The sequence below is a fragment of the Dissoconium aciculare genome (genome assembly GCF_010015565.1).
Source record: "Dissoconium aciculare CBS 342.82 unplaced genomic scaffold K489scaffold_16, whole genome shotgun sequence".
NCBI lineage: Eukaryota > Fungi > Ascomycota > Dothideomycetes > Mycosphaerellales > Dissoconiaceae > Dissoconium > Dissoconium aciculare.
In genome coordinates this window covers 1-26841 of record NW_022984966.1, presented here as the reverse complement: position 1 = coordinate 26841, position 26841 = coordinate 1, and the positions used below count along the sequence as shown (strand labels likewise).

The window sequence follows — 26841 nt, the reverse complement described above, 5'->3', positions numbered from 1 at the left end:
GACCTAGGTATGGAATCAGATACGACTGTCTGAGTACCCAGCCTGCTTTCATGCGACTGCGTCATTGACTCTCGAAATCTCGACAAAGCATCATTCTGTAAGTCGGTGTGATCATCGAGGTGACGATCCGGGATGAATTTCTCTTGCGTGTCGATGTCTTTGTCTTGCAGCATCAGTAGATCTTCACACGATCCCGGCCAAGCCCCAGGGATGGGAGATGGATATGGCGCCATCGCTGTTATTCGACTCGTTATTAATGATTAAAACGATAAAAGAGAGATGTCTCGTCGGATTCGTGGAAGACTCGACTTGAACAGTGGCAGAACCTGATCGAAGCTCATGCAGGCAAGCTGCACAACCCCCTCCATGTATGCATTGACAGCACATGAGTCACTGCACACTCCTTATCCAATGAGCGTTGCAATGTGGCGAAGGTAAAGGCTCTGTTTTCATCTGTCATGGAATGCATAGAATCCTTAACACGCTTGACTCCATTCATACACATACTTCGCTACAGAATGGCTGGAAACGTCTGCTACTCCAGTAGCTTGATCGAGCAAAGTCTATCGGCGCTCGGCTTCAGATGCACTAGCAGTACGCTATTACGGAGCTCAGATAAGAAGCCCATGAACACAAAGCGCCAATTTGTTGCTGGTGTTTGGAGATGACTCACGTGTGTTGGATCTTGGTAGGCTCGATATGACACTCTAGATCTCCCCATGGCACAATTAGCCGATACATGTTTCGGGAAGAACAACATTGTCCGTTGACAGAGCCTTTCCAACAATTTGCGGCTCCGATTGTAGACAGCGAAGATTTTTGAAATCGACATGCCGATTTCCTCACAGTGCCTGAAATTTATTGACATAGTCCACCTTGCAGTCAGGACATGTCTACTCTCCGAATTTCAAAGTAGACTTTAAACAATTGAAACGCCTCCAATGCAAAAAGATTCGTCGTCGGTAGTTGACGATGGGTGCCCCATGGGCCCTGACCTTTTCTCGTAGGATCTCCATGCCTCGCTGTAGACGCTCCTCATGCGTCGCGTTGAGTCTTTCTTGCTTTAGCCTGGCCTTTTCACTCCTGGCCTCTAACTCGATTTGTCGCTGACGCAAGCTCTCGATGAGTTTGGTATCGGCTGCACATTGAATATCCCAGTCAGCGATGTAGTTGAGAATGACGAAATCAGATGTTTGCAGGATACACCTACAATTCTGCTCAGCGAGCGCCAGCTCTTGACATAAGTCTCGCAGATCTGCTTCGAGCGCTTTCCGAACATCCTTCAACTTTTGGTCAAGTATCTTACCCGCGACGGTCTCTGCGAATGGCCGTTTGTATCCTTCCGACATCTCCCGCTGGAGTTGAGATGAAAATGTCCGTCATTGATTGGTCGCAAGCACTTCGGTGATCAATGCGGAAACGCTTGCAGTATCATCGCTCATCTTGCATACTTGTCTTCCTGCCGCAACATAGGCTTGCCAAACGCCTTTTGGATCTTGCAGTTCCTCAAACCTTTTAGCGCTGATTTATGGGTCTGCGATCTCCCACTGAGTCGTCGCCACGACCACGTTTGGTAGATGACGGTCACCACAAATGGCTCGGAAGAGGCTCATATTCATGATGCTGGATGCTGTTCTTACGTCGTCGTTTATTGAATTTAGGCAGATGAGTCCTGAGAAGTGCACGCGCACCAGCTCTTGGGAGGCTTCTCTCATGTAGAAAGCGATAGATATCAACGTATCTGCGTCGCTGCGGTTGACATCGTTGAACCCAGGGAGCTATACGAGTTTGAATTTTCTGCCGTCGATGTTGCATGTGAAATCTTTGACGCCGTTCGAACCTGGCGGTGATGAGGCATTAGTGTCCGCGATATAATCTTGGATGTTAGGGAGTTGCTCATAACGTGTAAACATACTCGAAAGAAGCCTGTGGCCAATCACTGGTGGCGCCTGCGCAATTCTGCTTATAAATGTCGATTTTCCAGCACCTATGGGCCGCATGACGGCGATGACCGATTTCTTGTGCTCGGGCTTGGATGGCTTTCGTGACTAAATACCTGGTCGTCAGAAGGGCTGTCAATCAGCAGCCTTTCGAGCGCTGTCATTCTCGTGCCGTTCGCGGCAAATTGATCTTACCATTGGCACGTCTGTAAGCTTCTATTTACTGCTGCAGACACAGGTTACTGCAATGGATCACGGCATCGATGGAAGACAGACGTTCTGTCAAGTTTCAGCTATGAAAGGGCCCTATCGTGATGATTGACATGATACCAGAGATTGCGCGACTTTCTTTCACGAGACTTCGAACTCGAGCCTGGTTTATCCCACGAAAGGGAGGCGCCATGCAGAGGTGGCCACAAGCAAGTCAAGCAAGTCTGGAGCCTGGACTTGGCTTGACTTGAGGCCTCAAAACCGTGGGCTTGACTTGCTTAAGAGGTCCGAGGGGATGGCTTGACTTGCTTGACTCGGCTTGAGCCAAAAGGCCAAAAATTCAGCCACCTGCGAGATTTGTATTCGCGACCTTAGAGTCTACGATCCCCTTGCTCTACCGCTGAGCTAAGGTGGCCAGAGCCATAACAGCTGGACCATTTGTGCCGATGTCTGACCCGGTGTTTTCGGGGTATTTCAATGCTCTCCGAGGGGTGGTTTCTCAGACCGAGTGTTCGGGCCGACACGGAGGATGACGATGTCGTAGCGACGTCGTCCGCGCGACGCTGGAGGTTGGTAGTGGCGTGACGACGTGTCGTGCGTGGCGTGGCGATCAGTCGCCGTTCGAGGTTTCAACCGACAGACGGAGATCGAGGTATTGACAATACGGCTGAAGTCATGCTGTTAAGCCGCCGCATTTCGTCTTTCGTGATGCTGACGACGTCCTGTTAGAGCCAAGACTTCGTAATCATCAGTGATTCAGTAGTGTCGTCCTGCATCATACGTCTTCTCGGTGACAACGTGTTTCCAGCGTTACTGAACAATCGCTCTGGCTCGTCGGACATGGCTGGCACGGCGAAGATGTCTAGTGCCATTGCTGACAGCTCTGGCCACGTTGTACGCTTGCTTAGCCAGTAGGACACTGGCGATTGCTGAAAGCCAAGATCACTAGATGGAGTCTCCGCCAAATAAGATGCCATCTGATCAACATGCCGATGGCTCCTCATCGCTGAAAAGTTGAACAGGTTGGACTCCAGCTTCTGCTGGATCACGATCGCGTTATCCACTCGTGGTTGTGCCGCGGCCTTGCTCTTTCGGTACGTCTGCTATAGCCGATCCACGCTCTTTTTGGCGGCTTCAGTCCAGCTGCCCTTGTCACTCTTACTCGACCAGTGCGTCTCGCAGTAATCCTACTTGAAAAAAGGATGGAGAACCATGGCGGCGACATAAACCGGCGTGTCATCGAGGCGAGTGTAGTAGTCATCGAGTTTGATCCATCCGCGATTCACCGACGTAGCCAGATAGCTCCAGAACTTGTCCTTGCCGTCGTAGCTTGGCTCTAGCTGTGACAACGCGACTTGAGAGTTGATCTCGGCTTGGCACTTCAGCTTCTTTTCCTCAAGTATATCGAGAAGGGACTCGATTGTTGGCAGTACTAGCCAGATGGCGCCGAAGTTGCCGCCGGCATGTCCTTGGAGGGTATCTGTTGCAACTTGTAGAGGCGTTAGTATCTCACGGTACTCTTCAAGGTACGACCAGTCATCCGTCGTTAACGCGTCGTGAACCAGCGACGGCGTCGGTTGATCTTTTTTCTTATGCTGGTGCCATTCACCGATGACTTTGCTCGAGTAGTTATCAATAGCTAGTCGGAGCTGGATAGCACGATCAATCATACTGCTTACGCTATTCCAGCGTGTAGCAACGTCTAAGACAAGACTTTTGACCGAATGCTCAGCACCGTTACTAGATGACGCGATGACGTGTTGCAAGTGCTCAAACTCGGCGATCCTCTGCGGCGAGGCGCGAATGTATCTAACCACGTTGTGAAGCTTGCCAACAGGTCCCCTTGAGCGCCATTCAAGGAGGGCGGCATCGACGTCGCCGGCATACTCGTCAAATAGCTCTTCCCTAGCCTCTATATCATGTCCGAACATTATGGCAGTGGCGACAAGGTTGAAGATATGGCCAGCACAGCGGAGTCTAATCTGGCGCTTGTCGGCGTAGCACTCTGGCAAGTGCGGCAGCAGAGACTCGATGCAGGTGTCGTCGTTAGACGCGTTATCACAGACGAAGTAGCCGACCTTATCCATGATATTGAACTTCGTAAGCAAGCCTCGGAGACTTTGAGCGATGTTGGCGCCGGAGTGTTGACCATATTGACGTTGAAGAGCGAGGCGGACACTGCGGACTTTTCCTCCAGCGTCAACGAAGTGAGATACGACACCGAGCATAGACCTGTTGTTCGGCGACGTCCACAAGTCAAAACTGAAGCTGATCTTCGAGAGCGCGCTCCTTAAAGCCTCTATGACAGTCACAAGACTCTGTTTGTGAAGCGCCTTAATGTTCCTGCCTACTATCTTACGAGAGGGGAGAGAAGCTGCTGCTATAGGTAGACAGTATTCTAACAGCGCACGAAGCTCCGCACTCTCGACTTTGAGGAAAGCAATGTCATCTGTAATTATCCAGCGGTATAGTAAAGCTGAGAAGACATCCTTGTCGAAAGCGCCACGTGCTATGTTCTTTGATAAGAACTAAGTCTCAATCGAAGATGATGGTAGATCATGCTTATCGCAGCTATCTCTATCCGCAGTCCGCCTCTTTTTCGATGGATTCTCGACGCGGTGTTCTTTACGAAGGTGTTTAAGGGCTGCCGTCGTGGCCCTAGCGACAGTGAACGCCGAGAACTTCATCGGCTTGCTCTGGTGACAATATCGGCATAGCTAGTAGGCTTGTTGATCGCTCTTCTTAATGAATCTCGAGCCATGCTCATAGATGAACGATTTCTTTTCGCCAACGTTGTCGACGTCGTACTCTCTCGAGAGGTATCGTAGATTGAAACCGTCGTATTCCCAAGAGTGTACAGAGGTATCGTTACTATTTGCGCCCGTGTTCGACTGAAGGTCGCTGGATCGTTGTATTGCGGTAGGTATCGAGAGATTTGATGTAGACGGTGGGTCTGACAAGTCGTCACTAATGATTGAGGCCATAGTAATGAGTTGAATAGCGTTCTTTTTCGCGTGTCTCTAGAGCAACTCGGAGGTCAGCTGTGAGGTGACGTCGGGGTTACTAGCTTTTGATTGGCTGGCTGGACGCCGGCAGTATCCGCAGGGGAAGATAAGGGTTTGGGCTGCAGCTGGAGGGTCACGCTGAGACCCTAATCTATACGGATGAGTGACTCGCCATATTGTACGCGACATGTACAATCTAGATCTATGCCAAGACCTATGTCAAGCAAGTCAAGCAAGTCTCAATCTACGGCTTGACTTGATTACTCATAAAAACCTGGCCGACTTGACTTGGTGACTAACCGCATTTGGATCAAGTCAAGCAAGTCAAGCAAGCCGGACTTGCTTGTGGCCACCTCTGGCGCCATGGGAGTCGGAGATCTTTCCATACTTGGTGCATTGTAGCTCGCCTCGTCCTGTTTGGCCATTTTGGGATCTGGCTCCTTGAGAAGATTAAAGTCACTTTACGACTGGCTGCATGATACTGTAATAGCAGATCTCACGACTGACCGGAAAAGCACGGAATTTCCACGTCGAGTCATGGATATAAGCTCTACAACCCCACGGGTGTTTGCTCTGCCAGCGCACCAAGTACAGTGTACAAAAGTTTGTCTGAGCGTAACGATACGACACAGCTGCTCTATTAATGTTCTGAGAAAATATGTCACAGATCATTATCATGGATACCAACCTTGAAGAAACCATCGGCGGCGTTTCTCAAGACTCTCCTATGTTGGGACGAGGTATTTTCCATGTTTTGCGAGTTGGCTTGCCATTTATCGACAATTTATTTCGAATGTGGAAGAGCTTGGTCTGTCACCCAATCTAGAACGAACTCCCTATCCACATGCTAACTGACATTTCGTCTTGGATAAATCGGGTCAACTCAATCTTTGGCAACTGATGGCGAGTTTGGGTCGATTTTGGCTTTCAATGTCTCGCCTTTGATGTCTGAAGAGGACACAGGAGCGTTGCCCTTCCTCTGCTCAGCAATGGCGCCTAAATGCCGGGTATCTCCTTGCATCGTGGTAGAAGCGGCAGGTTTCGTAGCGGATGTAGACGAAACGTCGGCTTGAGCAGTGAATGACCATGCCGCTTCGTCTCTGCGACCCGAGCGATCACCAGGAAATATTGTTGGGGGGATTGGAGATCTATGACCGGAGTCGAAGAATTGAGGAAGTTGGTTTTGTTACGCAAATGTTGTGGGAACCTGTCCATCGAGACAGTCGATAGGCGATATAGGTTGTTGATTTGGATGTGAGTGATCTAGAAGCTGATGGGTGTGATGGGTTTCGACGTCATGCGAGACGCTTGCATGACTCTTGCACGGTCGTCTGATATCTGCGGGCTCCCAGAGTATCGTACATCGCAGATGCATAGAACCCGCTCGACTAGCCAATTGCCTTCCATAAAAATGAGGTGTTACTGCAACGGAACAAAGTCCGATTGCGGCAGCGTCGAGATTTCTTCGGGCGTTTGGCGATAGCCAAAATCAGTTTGAATATCATTACATGCTGAACTTTGACTCCAGACGCTCTCGGAACGAGGACAGATATGCCGTTCGCTGTAAAGCGGAACTACGTAGGGTCTGAGTCGTCCTAGTATCCGAATCGACTGGCAGCAATTCAAATGTGTGAAAGATACTTTGCGCGGGATGCCTATCGGAACTAAAACGCTGTCACTAGATATCGCAACCCACGCGCCACGTCACGCGCGCAGCTTGCCCCTATACTTACTTAGCTAAGGTCTTGGAAAATCATGACCGATAGACTTAAGGACTCCCGACGAGATAGTGGCAATTTGGACCGCGTTCATCATGGTACGTAACATCCCGCAAGACACCCCACGAACTTATGGTAGTCGATTAATAGTGTTGGAAGCTATTGCGCGCGTGGATCACCACAAGTGGCATCAACACACAAGCGATCTGGTCTCGACATCTCTAGGTCGGACCAGCGCAACGCCTGATCGACATTGCCATCCCACGAAATGTTGTCTGAGTTCAAACATGTCGGGATATGAACCCCGGTAGTTCAATGCCGTGATTGGAAGAACCTACATATTCTGAGATGGTAGCGACTCATCAAGTCTCGAAGGAGGTAGTGTTCCTTTTGTCTCAGGCTATCCTTTTTCTTGAGGTGATTGGCGTGTTGTAAGCAGTAGCATTGCTGCAAGATCCTGTAACGACGAAGGGCGCGGATCAATCTGTGGCGCTGGTCATGTCGTAGGGCGTGACATACTCTTACTGCGAGCAAGTGCAACATTGTTAGTGCGTCGTTTTAACTGTTCAGATAAGACTCAACAGGTACTTGGCCGTGTTCAAGACACACAAGGGTGAAGGATGCTTATGTCTTTTCAAGCTCGCTATTCGAAATCGAGCACTTAGCTGGAGACAGCCCAGAAAGAAGCCAGGGGTCGGATCTCGGGCTTGCCTGCTACCAAATTCGACACAAGAGAACGGCGTTAAACCCCCCTGGAATCTAGAGATCGAAGGCGGCTCAGCTCGCAGCTGGAGAATAGACCGAGGCATCGGTAGTTCGAATTCTACGACGTTGCTGCTGGCCGATGGCGGCACTGCTGGCTGATCAGACTCGACTTTCCAAGTACGTGAGCGTAGCCGACCATCCATTAAGGCTGGTCGAAGAGTCAGAGAAAGCCTTAGAACTAGAAGAATGATGTGCTGTTGTGACTGGTGATTCTGTCTTTTCTCCCAAAAAACCCCTCGCGAAATAATAATTGCTGCTCTTAGTTTGGTGAGAAACATGGTTATTCTTTAAATGTTGCGAGCTTCACGGGCTTCACGGGCTTCACGAGAACTCTCTCCACCCCACGATACCCTCAATGAACATGTGCAACACGGCCCAGTTATCGCACTACAGATTTGCTCGCATTTCAAGCTTGACGCGTAAAGCTGACCGGGCACTTCTATAGGATTACTTTAACCAAACTGGTGAGGTCAAAGAAAAATGACACTATCGATCACATCCTCGGTAGTGTAGGGTCTGGCGCTATTCTGTAGAGTCGACGTTGGATGGTTGATCACCTGGGCACGCACTAATTGTGAGCTGGTTCGTGAAGACACGCGGGCGAGCGAACTGCTCAAATGCTCAAATGATACCAGGATAGTCATTTTTGGACCGAGTCGTAGCTGAAAGATGCTGCTTACTTCGTTTCAGGTGAGTCATATTATTGCTCTGCGGGATCATCCGCCGTGACCCGGAATATTTCGGACGTCTTGAATCATGGTTCCGACATCAGCTCACGTGTGTGAGTGAGACAAGTCGGGAGCCGGCAAAGTTCTCATTGCCGCGAGGATCAAGCTCATTTTATCATCCTTCGCGTTCACAAGCCAAGCAGCAGCGGCGGCAACGGCAGCAGCAGCAATATCCAAATAATCGGAACAAGTTCGGAAAAATCAACCAACAAGCAGGTTACATCGGTCTGCAACGTCCGCGCCCGGCCCCAGGGATCAATATGTCCCGCAGGACACCAGCTATTCCCGACTGGACCTAGCCGCTTGTCGGCTGACGACTTGTCCAGACAATCCCCGCTGTCATTGGTGATAGTCTTATCTCTCGCGTGAAACCGCCTGTCAAAAGTATCACTCCGTCCGGCTCGGAAACTTCTTTTATCAGTCTACACGTTCGTGCGCGTGGCGGCAGGGCGCAGGAAGAGCAATCGTGTGCCACATGTAGGGCGCGTTCTGGAAGCTTTTTTTGCTTCTCGTTCCTTGCCATGCGCCGATAACGATGATCCCTGCGCGGCCCCGCCAAACGACAAGGGAGGGGCACCTGCTCGCGTGCCTGTGCGACATGGACCACACATCCTCTAGCACGACGTTGCACTGCGGCGTGGATGCCAAATAGTCTCTAGACGCCTCGAGAAAGACTTTGAGCCATTTTCGGGCCTTTCCTGAGGCAAAAACGCAAGTGGAAATGTATCACACGCAGCACGCTGAGAAGAAACGATCGCCTGCGTGGGATTCCCAAAGCAATCCTGCTTGCCTATCTTTGCTTTTCCCAAGCCGGAGCAACGGCACCATTTTCGCTTATGCGATATCACCACCTAGACCTGCAGACATGTAGAAGATGTAGCCGCAGAGAGAGGTCCAGAGGGGACCACCAGCGTGGTTCTTATCAGTGAATTGTTGGCAAAATAGGCTGACCGGAGCCCAGATGCTACATCGGGAAGTCTGCGCCGTGACACCACCGAACGGCAAATCTTGCCGTCGAAAGATAACCACACATTGGGAAACCGTGTGTGTGGGATCTATGCATGTTTAATACAGTCGTGCTTGCCACTAATTTCGTCTCTCGCACTCGGCCATCTGCTTGCGTGAAGGAGAAAAAAATATCCGATATATTCTTTTACGTTATTAGTGTCTCTTTCGGACGACAGGCCTACTTGACACGACCAACATCTCTCGGTCCACACGGCCGACGCACCCGCTCGGCAATGGCACACACTTTCGCCGTCAACGACGTGGAGAAGGGATTCGGTAACGTCACCTCCCATGATGCATCTTCGGAGAAGAGCCACAAGAAACAGCACGCACAGCAGTATGCTACCCTTGAAGACGGGGCTGTAGCTGGTGAAAGCTTTGAAATCGGCAACACTTGGTCCGCGAAATTACAGCGTCTGGCTGGCAAATTCAATGTCGAACAGCGTGGCATTGAGCGTGTTCCCGAGGATGAAAGGACTGAAACGGGCTTCCGTGCTTTGTTAAATGTTTCAACTATGGTATGCAATCATCTTCAGCCCTGATCAGACATTGTTGCTTCGTTTGACAGGTGCGACGATTAAGAAACGATTGCATGATGTTGACCATATCGACAGTGGCTGTCCGCCAATCTGGTCGTCTCATCCTTTGCCATCGGCATCCTCGGAAACGGCATCTGGGGATTGGGTGTCGCTGATGCCATGCTCACCGTCCTCTTCTTCAACTTACTCGGTGTCTTGCCAGTCTGCTTCTTCTCCTGCTTCGGTCCGGTCTTCGGCTTGTACGTATATCAAGCTCCGATGACACCAAAGTTAAACTCTAATTTAGCGAACATAGACGGCAGATGGTGCTTTCTCGATTCTGGTTCGGTTGGTGGGGTGTGAAGCTGAGTACGTTGTCAATACTTTGCTTGATTTCACCTATCTTTTTATGCTGACCTCACGTTATCAATCAGTCGCTGTTCTTAACGTTCTCGCTTGTCTCGGATGGTCGGCTGTCAACGCCATTGTTGGTGCGCAACTCATCAACGCCGTCAACAACGACGTTCCAGGCTACGCGGGAATCCTGATCATCTCTCTCTGCACACTCGTCGTTACACTCTTCGGATACAAGATCGTGCATGCGTACGAGTTCTGGTCATGGGTCCCCGCCTTCATTGTCTTCCTCATCACGCTTGGTGTGTTCGCACACAGCGGCGATTTCGTCAACATCCCATGGAACGTCGGTACCTCAGAGATGGGTGGGGTGTTCTCCTTCGGCTCCGTCGTGTTCGGCTTCGCCACCGGATGGACTTCATACGCTGCCGACTACACCGTCTACCATTCGTCAACCCAATCCAAGCGCAAAGTCTTTTTCTGGACCTGGCTCGGATTGATCATCCCTCTCAACTTCTGCATGATGCTGGGTGTCGCCATCATGAGCGCCACCACCCTCAACGGTGGAGACAACCGCTACGCCGAAGGCTACCACGCATCCCACACCGGTGGTCTCCTCGGCGCCGTGCTGATCTACCAACTCGGCGGCTTCGGCAAATTCTGCCTGATCATCCTCGCCCTCACCATCATCGCAAACAACTGCCCCAACATCTACAGCGTGAGCTTGACCGCCCAGGTCCTCTCGCGATACACCCAGCGCGTGCCGCGTTTCATCTGGACCGCCGTCGGTACCGCCATCTACATCGCCGTCGCAATTCCAGGCTACGGCAATTTCCTCGCCGTGCTGGAGCAATTCATGAGCTTCATCGGCTACTGGCTAGCCATTTACGAGGGCATCTCCATCACCGACCACTTCGTCTTCAAGCGCGGTTTCAGCGGCTACAAGCCCGAGGATTACGACCACCCGGAACGATTACCCACGGGCATTGCGGCGATGTTCGCCTTCGCGTGCGGTGTTGTCGGCATGGTCATGGGTATGAGCCAGCAGTGGTTTGTTGGTCCGATCGCACTTGCTGCTGGTGCGGCGCCGTTCGGAGGCGATGTGGGCTTCGAGCTGGCGTTTGCTTTTGCGGCGGTGGGATATCTCATCTCAAGGCCGCTGGAGTTGAAGCATTTCGGACGATAAAGTCTGTGCATGTCATGATTGATGGAAGCGTTCTTTGGTGTTTTACCGTTTGTGTCTATTTAGAAAAAAATTCAATGACACTCATCCCCACCAAGCCACAGACTGTGCTACATGAAATTGAATGATGGTTCGGCATTGATCATTGGATTCCAATTCGACGCCCCGTTCTTTTGCTTCGAACATAACCGAGGACGATTGCACAGGCATCGGGCTTAGCATTTCGGTCGCCACGCTCGAGTATCGCAGTGTTCATTGCGCTCGCAAAGAAGGGCCGTACTTTTTCCTCTTTATGTTGCGAAAGTCGTGAACGTCGTGGCGGTGCAGCAAAAAGAAAAAGCCCCTGCTGGAAATGCATGTCTTCAACATACTGTCGCCTTGCGGGTGGACGTCAAGGCGGCCGATGGCGGCTTCTCAGCTGGAAACATTGAGGATGATGAATGCGGTCTGGGCCGAAAAAACGTTTACGCGCCGCCTATTACCGCGCCGGCTGGTACACTTGAGGTGGACATTTCCACTATGACTCTTTGGATGTAAGCGTACTAATTCAAATCCCTCTGCTTTTCACCGACTTCCTATTGATATTACTATCTGATCTGTGATCACTGAACGAAAGGATCTAAGCAACTCGGAAGATCACGAGCTGAGGGTTTATTTGCAGTATCTGAATTCGTTGTTTCAATTTCTGTGCCTCGGAGATCAGAGGCCTCGCAAGATTACTAAGCTATCAGATCGCAAAAGTCGCATCTGGAGACCACGATGCGAAAGGCAAACAGTGAACGAAAATTGCCTGTTCAACAGCTTACAATTCTAGGTAAGAGATCTCAGAAATGCACAATTACAACATGCGAAACTTTTTTGTCCCATGTGAGGATCGACTAACCTTTCCACAGCATTATGTCGATTCGCGGAACCCATCGCCAGCACATCGCTGCTACCATATCTACCAGAAATGATCGAATCCTTCCAAATACCCCAAGCGGACGTAGGAAGATGGGCAGGTCTCTGCTCGGCCACATTCGCCCTTTCACAAGCTTTCATGGGAATCCAATGGGGCCGCTTTTCTGATCGATATGGTCGAAAACCTGCCATTCTGATCGGACTTACTAGCACCGCCATCAGCTTGCTCATCTGGGGATTCAGCACGAACCTGCCGATGGCTATCGCCGCGCGTGCGTTCGCTGGTGCGGCGAATGGCAATGTGGGCATCTTGCGGACCACAGTCGCTGAACTAGTACCGTACAAAGAGCTACAGCCGATTGCTTTCAGTATCATGCCGTTGGTTTGGAATGTCGGTAGCATGTTCGGACCGATGTTGGGGGGTTCGTTGGCGAATCCGTTGAATGTGAAGCCATACGAGCGACGATTAGAAGGCTCACTCTTGGAGAGATATCCATATGCTCTTCCCAATATCGTGGCGGTGTGCATGTTCGCTATCGGTATCATTTCTGGGATCTTCTTCCTACACGAGACGATGGAAACGGCGCGGGATAGGAAAGATTACGGTCTTATCGCAGGACGAATGTTCACTAATAGCTGCAAGAAGCTGTGGATCAGGATACAGACCACCTGGTCAAGACGATCTAACATCCGCGAAGATAGATCGCTAGACGGTGAAGATGAACCATTCATCCAAGCGAGCATCACGGACGATGAGGAAAGCTTATACAACAGACCAGCACCTGCTGTGAAACAAGCTCCTCCCGGCTGGCGGGAAGTCCTCAACAAACAATCCGTGATCAACCTCATCGCATACACAATGCTGGCCTGTCACACAATGGCATTCGACCAACTGATCCCCGTCTACCTGCAACACAGCCGCATCGGCTCACCGGATTCCACCCCGTACCACGCCCCGCTGAAATTCGCCGGCGGATTCGGGCTCGACCACTTCCAAATCGGCATGATCAGCACGGCCAATGGCCTCTTCAGCCTCGTACTCCAATTCCTCCTGTTCCCGCCTCTCGCTCGCCGCTATGGCGCGTTATTCTGGTACAAGATCGTGTCTCTGCTGTTCCCGCTGACATACCTCCTCACGCCGTTCACGGCCTTGCTGCCGACCACAAAGTCCCAGATCGCCTGCCAGCTGGCATTGCTGTTCCTCAAGGACTTTGCGAGCGTGTTTGCGTTCCCCTGCAGCACCATCCTCTTGACGAACAGCGCCACGAGTATGCGGACGTTGGGCACCTTGAACGGCATTGCGACTTCGACCGCTGCGCTCGGCAGAGCTGCAGGCCCAGCTTTCAGCGGAGCGGTCTTTTCCTGGGGCGTGAAGTCGGGCTATATCATCGCGCCGTGGTGGCTGATCTGTGCTTTCTCTATCGTTGCGGCGACTCCGGTGTTCTGGCTTGTAGAAGGCGAGGGTTTCGGTCAGCCGGCGGTTGAAGAGGATGATGATGATGATGATGATGATGATGATGATGATGATGATGATGATGAAAGTCACGATGATGACGATGACGACGATGGTGATGATGTTCCATCAAAGCGCAATGACCGTGTTGCAGAGCTCGCGGCTGTCGACAGCACCGCTGCAGCGGCGGGAGAAGCTGATCCACCGGTGTTGCCCGGCAAAGTCATTCGTCGGGTGCAGTGAATTTGAGCAATGTATGATTGACGACTTGACGATGTCCCGAGTGTATCCCGAATTTGCAACATTGCGCATGGGGGCTTCCCTCCCAAAAAGCTTTCGAAAAGAAAACGGCGAAACCGAGTTCGTTTTGGCGTGCTTTGTACACATATGAGAGGATAGACGACCGTTTGCCCATCGGATGTAGGGAAAACAATTCACACTCGTCCCATCGCCTCGACCGGACCTCGACGCAGAGGATAATTCCCATGACGACCCACTCCTCCACCCTCCTCCCACACCCATCATTCCTCACGCACCGCTCCCATCCTCCCCAGTCCGCTCCACCCTCCGAATCCGAATCGGCCCCCTGATCTCCTCGAGACAACCCACCTGCTCCGCGCCCAAGACGACGCCCCTTTGCAGAATCTCACACCGGCCCCGCGCCCGCAAGGTCCACGCATGCTCTCTGATCAAAGGCATCGCATCCCGCCAGTGCGTCATCGCCGTGGAGGTCGCGTCGGAGAGGACCTGGATGTCGGCCGACGTGAGCGAGCGCGCGACTTCGCTGGGACAGAACGTCTTGGGCGGGTGGCGGGCGGCGAGGAAGGCTTCGAAGTGGCGGACGAGAGGGGTGGCAGTCATGATGGGGAACGGTATGGGGGTTTTGTATTTCCTCTTGGCTTTTCCCTTTCTACTTTCTCTATTCTTGAGGGGGCGATGTTCTTGTGTTGAGGGTATGATGGATTCCGTGGGGGATGGAAATCTCGAGATTCGCGGTGATGGGAAGAGGGTTTCTTTCGATTAGTCATCGCGCTGCCGCGTTTCAAGGCTGGAAAGCGATGTTGCCTGGGCTGGCGGGAGGTTTTTCTTCTTTCCCAATGGGACGCATATGTGAGAATCACTAGAAGTAGCACTGAAACTGGGTGGGAGTTCCCTGGTGGAAGAGAGAACACACGTGTGTTTGCGCAAGTGAAAAATGGGGGATCTCGTTGGAACACAAAGCAAGTTCTTTTGTGGGGTCGGAGAATACCCCCAAATTGCACTATGGAGGTAACAAAAAGACCATGTCATCTCAAATGCAGAGACTCCCTCCCGCTCGTCTTCACGGCCGTGGCCTTCGCCGCGACGGGCACGACCCCGACCTCCTGCGCCGCGACATCGCCCACCATCACACCGCGCCGACCGTCCGCATCGAGGCTCTCGAGCGGGAGACTCTCGGTCCTCGCCAGGGGGACATACTCGGGTCCACCGGGCGATCCATCATCCCTCGAGGTCCACTTCAGACACCAAAGCTCCAGGTTCTTGCCGAGGGCGACACTGGGGCGGTCGACGAAGCGCTCGAAGAGGCCGGCGACGACGAGGTTGACGAGGATGATCGGGACCATGCGGCAGACGTAGGCGGCGAAATAGGCCCAGTTCTCCTCCCGCTGGGCGAGCGGGACGTCCGGGTCCTCGTGGAAGAGCCGCAGGTAGAGGGGGTCCAGGGTGCGCAGCCAGGCGCGCAGGGGCACGTGGCAGAGGTACAGGCCGAAGGAGACGCGGCCGAGGTACTGCACGGGGCGGAGCTCCAGCAGGCGCTGGAGCGGGCGGGTGTGGCCGATGCCGACGATGGTGCACATGCCCGCCAGGCATTCCAGGTAGCGGTCGGCGGCGCGGTCGCGGTAGAGGCCGAGGTCCGCCAGGGGCTGGGCGATCCAGTCGAAGCCCGGACGCGGCATGACGGGGAACGGGTCGGTGGGCAGAGCGGGTTTGGAGGGGTCGGCGGTGGGGGGTAGGGGTTTGGCGTGGAAGCCGGGGATGCCGGAGAGGTAGAAGCCGAAGGCGAAGAGGGACCAGTTGGAGATGGCGACGACGGTGCGGCGGATGGTGCTGGCGGAGGGGGTTTTGGGGCGGGTGGGGCCGAGCTGGTAGTCGGCGAAGGCCATGCCGAGCAGGAATTGGCCGGCCATCCAGTCGTCTTTGATGAAGCTGTGGGCGACCATGAGGAGGATGAGGCCGAGGCGGGTGGCGAGGGAGCGGGTGCGGGAGACGAAGAGGAGGGCGATGAAGACGACGATGGAGCCGTAGTATTCGAGCGGGATGGTCCAGGAGACCCCTCCGCCGTATTGGTCGATGAGGTAGTCCCAGCGGTCGGGGTAGCGGAGAGGGACGATCATGTGCACCATCGTCGTGACCCAGTGGGCGACTTCGAGGAGGAATGTCGCCTGTGGTTCATACGGCGTGGCTTTGGGGATCTTGTCGGAGATGCTACATAAGAGCATCAGAAATCCGGAGAGGAGAAAGACGGGGAGGTAAAGTCGAATGGCGCGACGGAATACCGCCGAGGATAACGCCGAGTAAGCTTCTTCGTGCCGCTGTTGTCGATAGAGACCCAGAATGCGATGTGAGAGGACATAGCCCGAGATGGCGAAGAAGACACAGACCGCGGCCGAACCGCTCCCGTAAATCGTCCTCACGATGGGAGCCCGCCACCAAGCCGGATCGCTGAACTCATCGTTACCCCAACTCAAGCCTTCGTCGACCCAGTCATGATTGTAATGGAAGATGAAGACTTCAAACGCGGCGAGGCCTCGTAGTCCGTCGAGCCAGGCCGTGCCACGCAGCTTCATGTCGGCATCCGGGTAATTGAACAGAGTCCGGATGAGGCCGCGTGCAGTATGGGGTCTCGCTGTCGTTGCAGCAGCATTTTGAATACCGGAACCTACATCCAGGGAATATCCTTTCCTTGAAGCGGCGCTGAAGGGGAGAAAATGTAAGAGCCGGTCTTTGAAGGAAGGCCGCAGCGGAGGCAAATCGTGTGAAGAGTGCTCGTAGTCGTCGACATCGAAACTCTCCATCAGGGCATTATGTGAGGGCCGTGAATCCTCGGATGGGGTATGAATGCGGGACATGCTGTCGCTGGAGTCTTGATATGTGTCCAGCTTGTGCTCGTCTCCAGAGAAGTCGCTCCTTTGAGGGCTTGGGATGCGATGATGTCGATCCATGTTGGCGTTAGAAGGTAGTAAGTCCCTGTAATATAAAAGTTTCGAAGTGGCCCTGATTATGAAGTTGAAGACATGATCCGTCCTGTTGGTCGGGACGAGATGCGTAGTGTGAATTGAAGGTCGCGTGTCCCCTAGATGATCCTGGCGCGTGGATTCTCCCTCATATGTTATGAATATTGCAGAAACTCAATTCATCACTATCGGTATTTCTTGATTATACCGCAGTCAGTATGGGCATCTCTCTGCGAACTATGTTCAAGATATGAGGCTTTGAGTTGTCACATCAATGATCTCCACCTCAACAAAGGGATGTTTCAATGGGCAGTATGCGTGGCAAGTCGGGGGTCCGGCGTTCAAGAAAGCGGGAGGTGTCCGTATGGGGACTAGTGTGTTGCTCGCCTGAGGATTTACCTAGGCATTGAGTTCAAAGAGCGGAATAATGCTGCCCAGGTGTTGCTTACATATCAGCACAATAATTGTGCATTGCCCATGTGAGCATTATTACATATCACATGTATGCCTAGGTATGTACATATATGCACCTGGGCAATTTCGATTATATATGTCGCGATGCGACAGCCACAAGCATCGATGCGCAAATTACACAGACGAGCTACATACGAGACGAGCTACTGTATGATCCCCGATCGATACACCTGATTCCGAGAAGAGAGGATAGTTTCCGTGTCGAGACTGTTTGGCCTCAGGTATATCATGATTCATCAATCGCTCATGTGGAATTCCATGCCATGCACAAAAGATCTTTCACAGCTTCCAGACCATGCGGGTGAGCTGCGTGTAGGATAGGTGCGGCAAGGGAATCAACGGCAGCACGACGGTCATGGCGAATAGAAGGCTTCCAATTGATGACAAGGGTGAAACAGTACAGTACCCGCCTCCCGTGCAGATTCTCGAGTGCGGCAGATCCGACGGGCAGTTTCGGCGACCGGTTGAAACATACTAGTACCGGTACATACATGATACTACTACTGTGGGTATTTCAGCATCCCAGGGCGATCCAGGGCGGACTGTCCTGTGCTGGACTGGACTGCGAGACTGGCTGTGGAGCATGCATGCATGCATGTGATTCATCGACGCTCTCGAAACACGGGCGAGGCTGTTGCAGATCTCTCACAGACGCAGGTCTCCATGTCCATATCAGACGGGTTACTGATCTTTTTTTTCTTTTTTTGGGTTCTTTCTGGTCTTTATCCTTTCGGGGATGATGGTCCGTTTGCATGATCCAGCCGTGGTTAAGATGAGATGAACATCCTCGCCGTCCACGGGCGATGTATGTGGATGTGGGATCTCATGGGAATTTTGATGCTGTGGGTGAGGCGCCATCATCTCATCTCCATACAGGTCATACATACCTAGGTGACACTGGCGGCGGAGGAGAAGCTTATTAGAAGGCCGGCATGGAGATGATAGCTGATGGTCTAAGGTCTGAGCACCCGGCCAGAGCGGTCCAGTCTCCGGGGGTCCCGTGACCTTGCAGACACCCTCTCTCTCCCTAATAACAATAACAACAATAACATGATGAACGGGAATAGACTTCCGGTGGGTGGGAAAGTCTGTCACCACTGCTGATGCGTAATGATATCGACATATTTGTGTTTGACTGTTGTATCGAGCAGTGCCGCGATTAGCCATGAGCCATCTGCCGGACCTGGGGACGACGATGCCGATGCTATCTGTCCTAGGTAAATGGTACGGTCCAGTTCAGTCCAGTCCAGTACAGGACAGTATCTTTTATGTTGTCAAAACCTCTCTCTACTCTCCCTCCACACACTCTCTCTGATAATAATGAACAACATAATGAGATAGAGCAGGAAGGGATGGAGGAAGAAAGGAAGACATCACGGGAAGGGACAAAGCTAAACCCATCGGAGAATGGTGCGACAACGGATTCGGACGATCCACGAAACTTCCCACGCACAGGCGAAACGCAAACGATCCATGTGAGTGTTAGAGTCACTCGAGGGTCACAGTCCAGTCCAGTCCAGTCCTATCCAGTGCCAGTCCCACTGCAGCATTGCCCTCCGTGGATTGGATGGATCGATCACGGATGTCCTCGCTCGCTCGCTCGCTCGCTATTTTTAGAGCCCACGAACAACAACCCGCGCAATTCCACCTGGGCAGCCATCCATCTCTTCCGTGTCTCCCATGTCTCCACCTCTGCAGCTGTGTGTGTCTCTCTCCCACAGCTCTTCTCTCCCTCGGTTTCAGCTCTGGTCCCCGTTGTCGCGGATGTGGTGGGTGGGTATGGTAGATACAAATATCTCAGTGGCGAGGACAGATGTGGTTGGCGGGTATGGTATGGTATGGTATGGTATGGTATGCAGTACAGATCGGTGGTCCGTACTGGTGATGATCTCAGATGAATGCAGGAGAGCACAGAGACGTCGCGCGTTTTCTTCTCGGGCAGTCACTCTCGTGCGATGAGACGGACGGACATGGTGAGATCGGGCATGTGATAACCGATGACTGTAGGAGTACTACTCTACACGTACTGGACTGGACTGGACTGGACTGGACTGGACTGGACTGGACTAGAGAGAGAGAGAGAGAGAGAATCGTTCGAAAATTAAAGAGAAGAAGTGGGTGGAGCGGGAGATGGCAATGGAGATGGAAATGGATGGTCGCATGGAATCGACCCGGCGCTTATTATCGCCTCTTTCTCTCTCGGTCTGTTCGATCAGTGGTTCCATCGCGCCCACCCGGCAGATGGGCGATGTCCCTCCCACCTGCAACTGGCGGCAGCAGCAGCCGTAGCAAACAGCAGTGTGTATTATTATTATTATAATAATATCCGGCGGGTGAAAAGAACCACCACCACCACCACCACCACCACTACTTTCAGCTGCACCTTCAGCTGCACCACCTCACTTCGCCTTCCCTCTCTCTCTCTCCTCTCTCATCTCGCGCCATTCCTCCCTCTAAGCGCCTGCAATCTCTCTCTTGCCCGTCGATTCCGATCTCCATCCATATCCCTCCTCCTCCCTCCCTCTCTCTCTCGCGCGCTCCCACCTACAGCACTACCAACAGTCTAAGCCATCCATTCAACAACGCTCGCCTGTTGATCTGCCCGCCTGCCCGCCTGCTTACCAACACCCACAACCGACAGAGCGAGAGAGCGTAGACAGAGTAGACAGAGTAGACAGGAAGAGGAAGAGAGAGACCAAGTAGAGAGAGAGAGAGAGTCTCTCTCGGGCTGTTCCCACTTCCCACTCACCAGAACGAGGGGACTTCCCGCCTGCTCGCACCGCCTCTGCCTCTCCCTCTGCCTCTGACCTCTGACCCGCTGCCCGCCCGCCTGTCTGATCTATTCCGTCCCTGCCTCTCTCTTTCTCTCTCTCTCTGTGCCTGTCCATCAATCGACATCTCTCTTCTCTCCCGCTACTCGCACTTTACGCCTCACCAATTGGATCTCCCGTGGCGTAGGACTTGCCGTCTACGCGCCCTTGAGGTCTTTCGCGCCTGGCACGGCCATCGATTTCCCGCTGCTTCTTTCCTCGCCATCCCTCCCACGCGCCTACCAGAGGTATACATACTCACACACACGCACACACACACAACACCCACATACACACAACACACACACACACATATCGTTGTTGTCGTCCGCCTGCGCGCGCCACTTGCCTGTCTTCCTCGTCGTCGCCATCGTCGTCGGAGCGACCGCCTGGCTTGTTTACTCGACTGCTCTTGACGATCCTCATCACGGGATCCAAATATCTCGACCTCTCCGCCGTTCCACTTCGACGGAATCCCTCACTGCCGTCTATCACTCCTCGGCTTCGAGTCTTACGGTATCCACCCGAGTCGACAGCCCGGCGACACCCTCCACACAGTTCTTCCCTCCTCGGATCAGTCACGCTCATCCCGGTCATACGAACCTCACGGCTGATCCTCCCGATTGGCTCCCAAACAACGACTGCTCCTCCTCCTCCTCCTCCCTCGACGACTCCTCCTTCGACATCACCCGGGAGAGATGCTGTCATAACGCAGTGTCTGATCATCTCGCGCGCCAAACTTTCCCCGCCTCGAGCTGATTCATCTCTTCCCACCGGCGTCCTTCTCTCGCAGACATGGCAGGCGTCGGGACCATGGCCGCCGGTCCGGCCGCGTACCCACACCCCGCACAACAATATCTTCACTCGATATCGCACTCCTCGCCTTCCTCCTCTGCCATGGACACCGCCCAATCATCCCTGCGCCCGGCGCGGGAGCCACGAGACAAACCTCGGTCACAGGGTGATCGCCGTTCGCTCTACTCCACCAACTCCTTCTCCGCCATCGCCGATCTGGGCTCGCGAGCCTCGCCCTTCTCGTCCTTTCCCGCGTTCTTTTCGTGTCTGGATTACACCAGCGTCCGCGACTTCGCCTACCCGCACGACAGTCCTTACCATTACGGCATCCCCGTCGCGGATACGTCGGGCACGACGACCCCCGCATCGGAACACTATGGCGTGCGTCGCCTGTCGGATCCCGCCGAACCGTACCGCAACAGCAGCCACCTGAGCGCGGGACAGTGGGGCGGCGACGGTGTCATCTTCGGCGATCCCGACGACGACATGGAGCCGCTGCCGAGCACCAGTTTCGGCGATGCCTACGGTGAAGACAACACGGCGCGGCGGAAGGGTAAACACCGGAAGAGCAAGTCGTATGCGGACATCTCAGACTTTGAGCGTGGCCGGCGGAGGGAGAGCGGCGGACATCGACGGAGTAAGGATCCCGATTTCTACCGCTATTCCAGCGGGCAATACGACCCGGCCGGCCGGCAGGGCCTCCGCCACAGTCGAGGCTTCGCCGCGGACGCCGTCCACCTCGATGCGACCGGCCACCGGCGCGACTCGCACCTGGCACGGAACGCCCACCACCCCCCCTCCGCCGGGTTCCCACCCTCCGCCGACCCGGACACGCGCATGCCGCTCGACGACGAGGAGATCAACCTCCACTCCAGCACGACCAACCCGTCCTTCTCGCACAACCTCTACCAGCACCACCGCGCGTCCATGCACCCGGAGGACGAGAGCGTGCGCGGCCAGGCGCTGGCGCTGTACGACTTCGAGCCCGAGAACCCCAACGAGCTCCGCCTGCGCGAGGGCCAGACGGTCAACGTCGCCTACCGCAACGGCCACGGCTGGCTCGTCGCCGAGGACCCCACCAGCGGCGAGCAGGGCCTGGTCCCGGAGGAGTACGTCCGCCTCGTGCGCGAGATCGAAGGCTGGGACCCCGAGCGCGGCGGCTTCATCGACGAGGACGCCGAGGACGAGGCGGACGAGGAGGACGGGATGGACGAGACCGAGGACGAGGGACAGATCACGCCCCACGAGCAGGACGGCGGCGTCCGAGTCGAGGCGGGCTTCCCCCCGGCGAGGCACGAGCGCGGATCCCTCGTCCCCGACCCCGACGACGCCTCGGGGCCCTCGCGCGATGAAACCATGGCGGAAGCTGGCGACGCCCGCAGTCCCCAAATCCTCTCGCCGCCGACGATGACGGCGTCCGCCGCTAGCCCCACCTCCTCCTTGCCCCCCGCGACGACGGCGGCGAAACGTTCCGTAGACCATGTATCATGAGAAACCCTCCAAAAGAAAAAGAAAGAAAAGAAAGAGGTCGTCCGCTTTTTTTTCCTCTTCCAACTCCCTTCTCTCCTCTCTTCTTCTCTTCTCTCTTCTTCTCTTCTCTTCCCTCTTCTTCTCTTCTCTTCCAGTGAACTTCCCGACCAACCACAATTTTCAAAACCCTGTCCCCTCGAGCCGGACAGACGTGCGAGAATCTTTCCCGAGAGAAGGAGAAGAAGAAGAAGAAGAAGAAGAAGAAGAATGAAGGGGAAATCCATCTCGATGTTTCGCGCCTGCCTCTCTTCGAGTCCGAAGTCGATGGAGGTGAGAGAGAAGGGGGGAGAAGGGAAAGGGGAAGGAGGGAGGATGAATACTGCTGCAAGGGGATTCGCTCTCTCTCTCTCTCTCTCTCAGTCTGTCTCTCTCATTCCCCTATCAAACGGACGGGATGATGGGAGAAGACTGCATTGCAAGTCGATCATGCCCAGGATCCGGTTTTTGAGAAAGAAGAAAAATAACACACTTTCTCTCTCGTGAAAGATCCACGAGCGGAGACGGGAACGGGGATGGGAATGGGAAATTTCCCCCTCGTGCTGTTTTCTGGACCCCTTCCTTCTCGCTCCACCAGCGGGGACGGAAAGGGGAAATGATCTCTCACCGTGAAAGACGGACGGACCGACGGGGGTCCGATAAGCTACCGCCATGGGAGAGAAAAGAAAACATGAGGGACTGCTGTCGGCACCACACAACAACAACCACAACCACAACAAGAGGAGGATGTTTAGAAACCGGGGCACCTTTCTGCCGTGCGTTCCGTCCCTTCGGGAATTTCTATCCCACAATCTTCGAATTCCCGTTCGAATCCATCGATGGGGTGTATCGAATCGGCAGATGACGAACCGGGAGGGCGCGGGCAGGAGGAAGGGATGACCACGACGAACGAACGAACGAATGAATGAACGAACGGAGGAGAGCAGCAGCAGCAGGTTGCCATGGAGGAAGGCTTAATTTCTTTCTTTCTTTCTCATTAAGATTCTCCATGTCCCCCTTTTTCCTCTTCTTTTTTTTTTCTGTCTCTTCTTCTGTCTTCCTCTTCTTCCGTTCCCGGAAACCTTGAATGCCCTATCGTGCAGAAACTCCCCCGAATTCCTCAAGCTTTGCCATTCCACCCAGTCCCCCGCTCGGCCGGGGAGCTTGGTTTGTAGTCCATAGCATGCATATCTGTTCCTCCAGAACGGTGCTTCGGGATTTTTTTCAACACCCGCTCGCGCGCCACCACCGGGGTGGGACGGATCTGGTCGTTGTTGTTTTCCCTCTCTGGTCAGATTCTCGGATTCCGTGTGTTTCCTCCCAATTCGGCTCCGGTTTCTGTATTTTTCGGATCGGATTAGATCTCTCGGGGGACCCGGTTGGTCTACGAGACATCGCCATGTCGTGCGAGCGGTCGTGAAGTTTTCTATTCAGTTCCCTTCTTGGCCACCCTCGTTCATCATCATCGTGGTCGTCATCGTCAGGGGACATACAGAGAGAGAGAGAATGTCTGCAGAGAGGTTTCGTTGACGTCGGTGCTAACCCCAACCCTACCCAGCCGCAGCGACAATTTACACGTCGGGTCCCTAATATCCTTCCCGTTATTACCCCTATAGGGCTTAGCGCCCTAAGCTTCTGCCTGAATAATTAACTAGGCTCGTCCCTTATATGATTCAGTAGAACTACTACTAATAATACGTCCTTCCTACGTAGAGAGTTCCTAGGTTATAAAATAGAGGTCTTACCTAGGATACTAGTATATTACGATCTAGCCCCGCTAACGTAACCTAATCCAACCTAAGGTATTAGCGCTTACCTTAGTATACTAGCGTAAGTATTATATACCGGTACTTATAATAACTTTATACACGCTTATACGTATATTTCTTTTGTACCTAGATAATATATATAGGAAGGACAAGTAGACCTTATATCGGCTCGTATTAAACTTATATTACTAACCTTCTATTTAAAATTAGACGATTTCCTTAAAAACCCCTTATATATTTATTAACTAGAATAATCCTCTTAAGTAACTTCTCTTATAGGAAGTTAACCCGTAACACTTTTAATACCCTCGAATATAAGTATACCTTTAGAAACTAAGGGTAAATAACCCGTACCTCCTATTATAATCCCGTAACAAAGTATAGGGAACTAGTAGGACTAGGTAGGAAATAGAGGAATAAGGGCTACTTATTTCTTAGACGATATTATACGACCTTAACCCTAAACGTTACGTAATAAAGGATACGCGACGAGGTACAAATAGGCGATATTTATAACGTCGCTTATCTTCCGCGACGCGTATATAGCGTACAAAGTACTATAGGCGCGTATATACGTATATCTCCTTTGTACCTAACTTATATATATAAGTAGTACGAGCGGACCTTATATCTACTCGTATTAAACTTATATTACTAACTTACCTATTAGAATATAAAGCCCCTTCCCTAATCCTACTAGAACTACTTATTCTTAAGAAGCCCCTTAAGTAAACCGCCTTTAGTAGTTAACCTATAATACCTCCGCCCTAATACTCTATACCGGGAAAGATAAACGTTAATAATAAAGAAGAAGAAGAGGACGATAATACTAACGCCTATATCGAGGAGCTTATACGCTAACGACTTAAAGACTATAAATAATATCGCTAGGAGTAGTAATAAATAATTACTATACTCCGAACCCTAGAGGGACGATTAAATACTTAGTAAATACCGTCTACTAAGAGCTAAGGGGCTAGTCCCCGGGTCCTAGTAGCGGCTTAAACTATTAATCTAAGAGTACCTACTATAAAGGTCCCTAAGCCCGACTTATACTATAGGGAGCGACCTAAGTACGATAAATAGGTTATATAAATAGAACTCTATCTCCGCTTTAACTAGGTAGAGCCCGGCGAGTAAGTACTATTTACGGCTACTTACCTTAAAAGGAAGGCCGAGCGATAGATTAAGCTGTTCCTAAGATAGAAACTCGCTAATAATAACCCGATACTAGACAAGTAAGGATAACTAATTAGAGTCTTAGATAGCTAAGCTAACTTTAAAAGTATTTCCTAGTAACTATTTAGTAATACTATAGAAATCTAGGAGGCGACGCGACTAATCTAGACGCTTAGATAAACCGGATCGGTTAGGGACTATATTACTAGGTTCTAAGAACTCTCTACTATTATAAACTAGAGAGAAGTACTACTCTTCGAAATATTAAGAAAAGGACTAAAGGATAACGTTAAAGACGAACTTATAAGGTACGGAGGACGAGTCGATACTCTAGAAGAACTCGTCGAGGTAGTAAGCCTTATCGGTAATCGCTTATACGTAAGAGCTTAGGAACGGAAGTATAATTAAGGAAAAGGGAAGATAACGGTCTCTCCTAACTTTAACTAGCTATTCTAAGGAAAGCTTAAAGAGGGAGGAAAGCTAAGAGAACTATATTACGACCTTTAACCTATAGAGTTATATACTATAGAGAAAAGAAAAGGGACGAAGAAAAGAAATAATAAGAAAGGAAATACTAAAGGAGGTAAGGACGAAAGAACTTACTACGCTTACGGAAAACCTAGATATTTTATTAAGGACTATACCTTAAAGAATAAAGTATAACGAAGATAGTATAATTCTATAGAGAAGAAGGCTAATAAGCTTAAAGAAAAGGAAAAGGAGATACTAATCGACGAAGCTAACGTTATTAAAGTAAGAGAATTTAATATAATTAAAGTAGGCCCGGGCAAAATAAGTAATAAGGTTAAATAGGTAAGATATAACGTACTATACTAGAGCTAGTACTACGACGACAGCTACGAGACCTACCGAGAAATTAAGGTCGCTAGCTAATAGTTCTTTAAAGAACGTAAGAAATATAGTAACCTCCCTTAAAACTAGTATAACGACGACTCGTATAAAGCCTACTAGCCGGAAAAATATAAAGAAGCTAGTAGCTACGATTAGGATAAAGAATAGTAAAAGAACCTCTTTATATAAGTATATAAAGGCTACGGAGCTCTTTACTAAAAGCTCTATACGAATAACGAGTATTTAAAATACTTCGACAATAAGAGTAAGGCGGGTAGCTTCCTATTACGGGTTAACTACTAAAGGCGGTTTACTCGAGGGGCTTCTTAAAAATAAGTGTTACGGGTTAACTACTAGAAGGCGGTTTACTCGAGGGGGTTCTTAAGAATAAGTAGTATAATAGGATATCTGAAAGGGGCTTTGTGTTACGATCACACGACCGTGCCGCCTCAGGCACAT

At 51.9% G+C, this 26841-nt stretch overlaps 8 protein-coding genes and 1 non-coding gene across 9 annotated transcripts; 5 read left to right on the top strand and 4 right to left on the bottom strand.

Annotated features, from left to right (window-relative positions):
* Nucleotides 1–660: 660 nt before the first annotated feature.
* K489DRAFT_404762 (uncharacterized protein) lies at nt 661–1349 on the bottom strand (the record flags this gene model as incomplete). Its single annotated transcript, XM_033607131.1, has 1 exon — nt 661–1349. One exon carries the CDS (start codon nt 1347–1349, stop codon nt 894–896), a length of 456 nt encoding a protein of 151 aa, XP_033455669.1. The 3' UTR covers nt 661–893.
* Nucleotides 1350–1971: 622 nt separating this feature from the next.
* K489DRAFT_384548 (uncharacterized protein) lies at nt 1972–2719 on the top strand. Its single transcript, XM_033605881.1, has 3 exons — nt 1972–2048; nt 2136–2219; nt 2271–2719. The coding sequence occupies exons 1-3, from the start codon at nt 1990–1992 to the stop codon at nt 2452–2454; spliced, it is 327 nt and encodes a 108-aa protein (XP_033455668.1). The 5' UTR covers nt 1972–1989; the 3' UTR covers nt 2455–2719.
* Nucleotides 2493–2565, bottom strand: K489DRAFT_t61. Its single transcript has one exon. It is a non-coding gene; the product is annotated as a tRNA-Thr (tRNA).
* A 6888-nt stretch (nt 2720–9607) lies between the features above and the next one.
* Nucleotides 9608–11432, top strand: K489DRAFT_391064 (purine-cytosine permease; the record flags this gene model as incomplete). The annotated part of the gene is made up of 5 exons (XM_033606654.1): nt 9608–9655; nt 9710–9892; nt 9989–10152; nt 10209–10261; nt 10327–11432. The coding sequence occupies 5 exons, from the start codon at nt 9608–9610 to the stop codon at nt 11430–11432; spliced, it is 1554 nt and encodes a 517-aa protein (XP_033455667.1).
* A 756-nt stretch (nt 11433–12188) lies between these two features.
* On the top strand, nt 12189–14025 carry K489DRAFT_327272 (MFS general substrate transporter; the record flags this gene model as incomplete). The annotated part of the gene is made up of 2 exons (XM_033601976.1): nt 12189–12243; nt 12323–14025. The coding sequence occupies 2 exons, from the start codon at nt 12189–12191 to the stop codon at nt 14023–14025; spliced, it is 1758 nt and encodes a 585-aa protein (XP_033455666.1).
* A 285-nt stretch (nt 14026–14310) lies between these two features.
* Nucleotides 14311–14643, bottom strand: K489DRAFT_327045 (uncharacterized protein; the record flags this gene model as incomplete). The annotated part of the gene is made up of 1 exon (XM_033601955.1): nt 14311–14643. The coding sequence occupies one exon, from the start codon at nt 14641–14643 to the stop codon at nt 14311–14313; it is 333 nt and encodes a 110-aa protein (XP_033455665.1).
* Nucleotides 14644–15068: 425 nt separating this feature from the next.
* On the bottom strand, nt 15069–16838 carry K489DRAFT_327199 (uncharacterized protein; the record flags this gene model as incomplete). The annotated part of the gene is made up of 1 exon (XM_033601968.1): nt 15069–16838. One exon carries the CDS (start codon nt 16836–16838, stop codon nt 15069–15071), a length of 1770 nt encoding a protein of 589 aa, XP_033455664.1.
* Nucleotides 16839–18599: 1761 nt separating this feature from the next.
* K489DRAFT_384538 (uncharacterized protein) lies at nt 18600–19537 on the top strand. The gene has a single exon (XM_033605880.1). The coding sequence runs from the start codon at nt 18740–18742 to the stop codon at nt 19367–19369; it is 630 nt and encodes a 209-aa protein (XP_033455663.1). The 5' UTR covers nt 18600–18739; the 3' UTR covers nt 19370–19537.
* Nucleotides 19538–21922: 2385 nt separating this feature from the next.
* K489DRAFT_294878 (uncharacterized protein) lies at nt 21923–22216 on the top strand (the record flags this gene model as incomplete). The annotated part of the gene is made up of 1 exon (XM_033600282.1): nt 21923–22216. A coding segment is annotated over one exon (294 nt), but the record flags the coding sequence as incomplete, so codon positions are not given.
* Between the last annotated feature and the right edge of the window lie 4625 nt (nt 22217–26841).